This window comes from Histoplasma capsulatum (genome assembly GCF_000150115.1).
Source record: "Histoplasma capsulatum G186AR genomic scaffold supercont2.2, whole genome shotgun sequence".
Taxonomy (NCBI): domain Eukaryota; kingdom Fungi; phylum Ascomycota; class Eurotiomycetes; order Onygenales; family Ajellomycetaceae; genus Histoplasma; species Histoplasma capsulatum.
In genome coordinates, this window is record NW_025544802.1 from 684303 (window position 1) to 686201 (window position 1899).

The following is a 1899-nucleotide window of genomic DNA, read 5'->3' on the forward strand; positions in this document are numbered from 1 at the left end:
TCATTGATCCCCTCTTCACAGGTAGCGCAGCGCCAGTTTCGATCAAATGGTGCCAAGACGAGGGTCGTTTAGACCTTTCTCTCGTGGGCGTTGTCGTTGCTCATCCTATTGCGGAAGCACCCATTAGTTTCTGTTCACGAAAAGGTGACCAAACAACGGTTGTTTCTTGGTGCACATACCATAGTCTCCGGGTACTCAACATGGACAACGCTCATCCTTTTGATCTCCTCCGGCGAAAGAAGGCCAAACTGTATCTCCTTTATTGTGCGCAACTGCGCCTTCGAGTAAGGGAATTTGACAGATGCCATGATTGCAGTCGATTGAGAGACGTGATGGCGACCGAAAAGAAAACCGTGGCAGGTATGTAGGGAAATAGGTATTGCAACACAAGTCAAAGGCGGGTTATTATTCAATGGAGCAGTAAAACGATACTCCACGAAAAACTAAACAGATAACCCGAGATAATGTCAAAATGACCGTGATGGCTGGCCTTCGCCGGCCTATGGCAGACCCTGCCGCGAGGGCGCCTTTGACCTTTCCAACTCTCTTCAGACGTGATTTCGGGGTATAAAGGTGCTGAGTCACTGGAAATATCGTATTAGGAAACGTCAAAAGAGATATCGCGATGCGAAATGCGATATGCTCCGTGTGGAGTTGATGGTTGGGGTGGTGTCGGGGTGATGAACGGAGGTTGTGTTGAGAGTTGCCTCACTTGCGATCGACTCTGGGTTTTAGCCCGACTTTTTTCTCAGAGCCGCATGGTCGCACCAGACAACTGACCAACTATTACTCACCGACACTAGTGAATGTCCCACACAATCTGGGCACACTGATGGCTTACTCGGGTAATAGTTGCCATAAGTTGAGTGAATTTTAATGGCTAGGCTGGGGAACTATTCCCCTTTGAGACTGGTGCAAGAAATTTTGCTGCCCCAGCCACCCAGATGGATGACTAATTTCCAGCATCAGAGCAAACTTCAAAAGTTAAACCGTAACTAACTAAATATTAATGTCAAGATTAGATTACAAGCAACAATGAAGCCGGCAAGGGGACCACGCCAGCGGCTCAGTGATCCTCAGAGTGCTGCACTCCAATGTCCTCAATGAGTCTTTCTGCATATAACCACTTTATTTTGCACCGCGAGCCACCATGAATCTCGCCTTGATCGATCCGTTTGTCCTTGCTCAAGATTACCCAGATGCCCTTACCGGCAAGCTTCGTGCGTGCTTATTGCTTCTCACATACATATATATCTACATTAACTGACAATGGCATTCTAATACAGGCTGCGGACATGCTACTTGCTTAAGGTTCAACCGTAAGGGTGACTACTTGGCTTCTGGACGAGTAAGCTTCTTCAATATCAACCGATCGATCATTCAATTCAGCAACTAACCTGATAACCACAGGTCGATGGCACGATCGTGATATTTGACGTGGAAACCAATGGCGTAGCTCGAAAGCTACGAGGACACAGCAAACAGATTCAGAGTCTGAGGTTTGCTTTTTCCGTCCAGTGTAAATATGTTCATTTGGAATATGTGGAAAGCTTGAGGCTAACGAGCATCAGCTGGTCGAGATGTGGTAGATATCTACTCAGCTCCTCACAGGATTGGAAGTGTGTATTATGGGATATGAAAGATGGCTCCCGGGTGCGGACCGTGAGATTCGAAGCCCCTGTATACATTGCGGAATTGCACCCATTTAACCAGTAAGCCATACCACTCTTGAATTCCATGTGCGGTATCACCAATAAGTTCTAACATTGAATCTTCAGCTGGCTCTTTGTGGCTTCGCTATTCGAAAAGCAACCGGTTCTCGTCGATATCTCCGCTCCACGACCCGTGAAACGGATCCTCCCTTCCGCTCCCCCCACTCCTCTTGTCACTGCGCCAGCT

The 1899-nt window shown here is 47.7% G+C and overlaps 1 protein-coding gene across 1 annotated transcript; it reads left to right on the forward strand.

Moving 5' to 3' along the window:
• Positions 1-1150: 1150 nt before the first annotated feature.
• Positions 1151-1716, forward strand: HCBG_01449 (WD domain-containing protein; the record flags this gene model as incomplete). Its single annotated transcript, XM_045428499.1, has 4 exons — positions 1151-1220; positions 1287-1348; positions 1411-1499; positions 1590-1716. 4 exons carry the CDS (start codon positions 1151-1153, stop codon positions 1714-1716), a joined length of 348 nt encoding a protein of 115 aa, XP_045290285.1.
• Between the last annotated feature and the right edge of the window lie 183 nt (positions 1717-1899).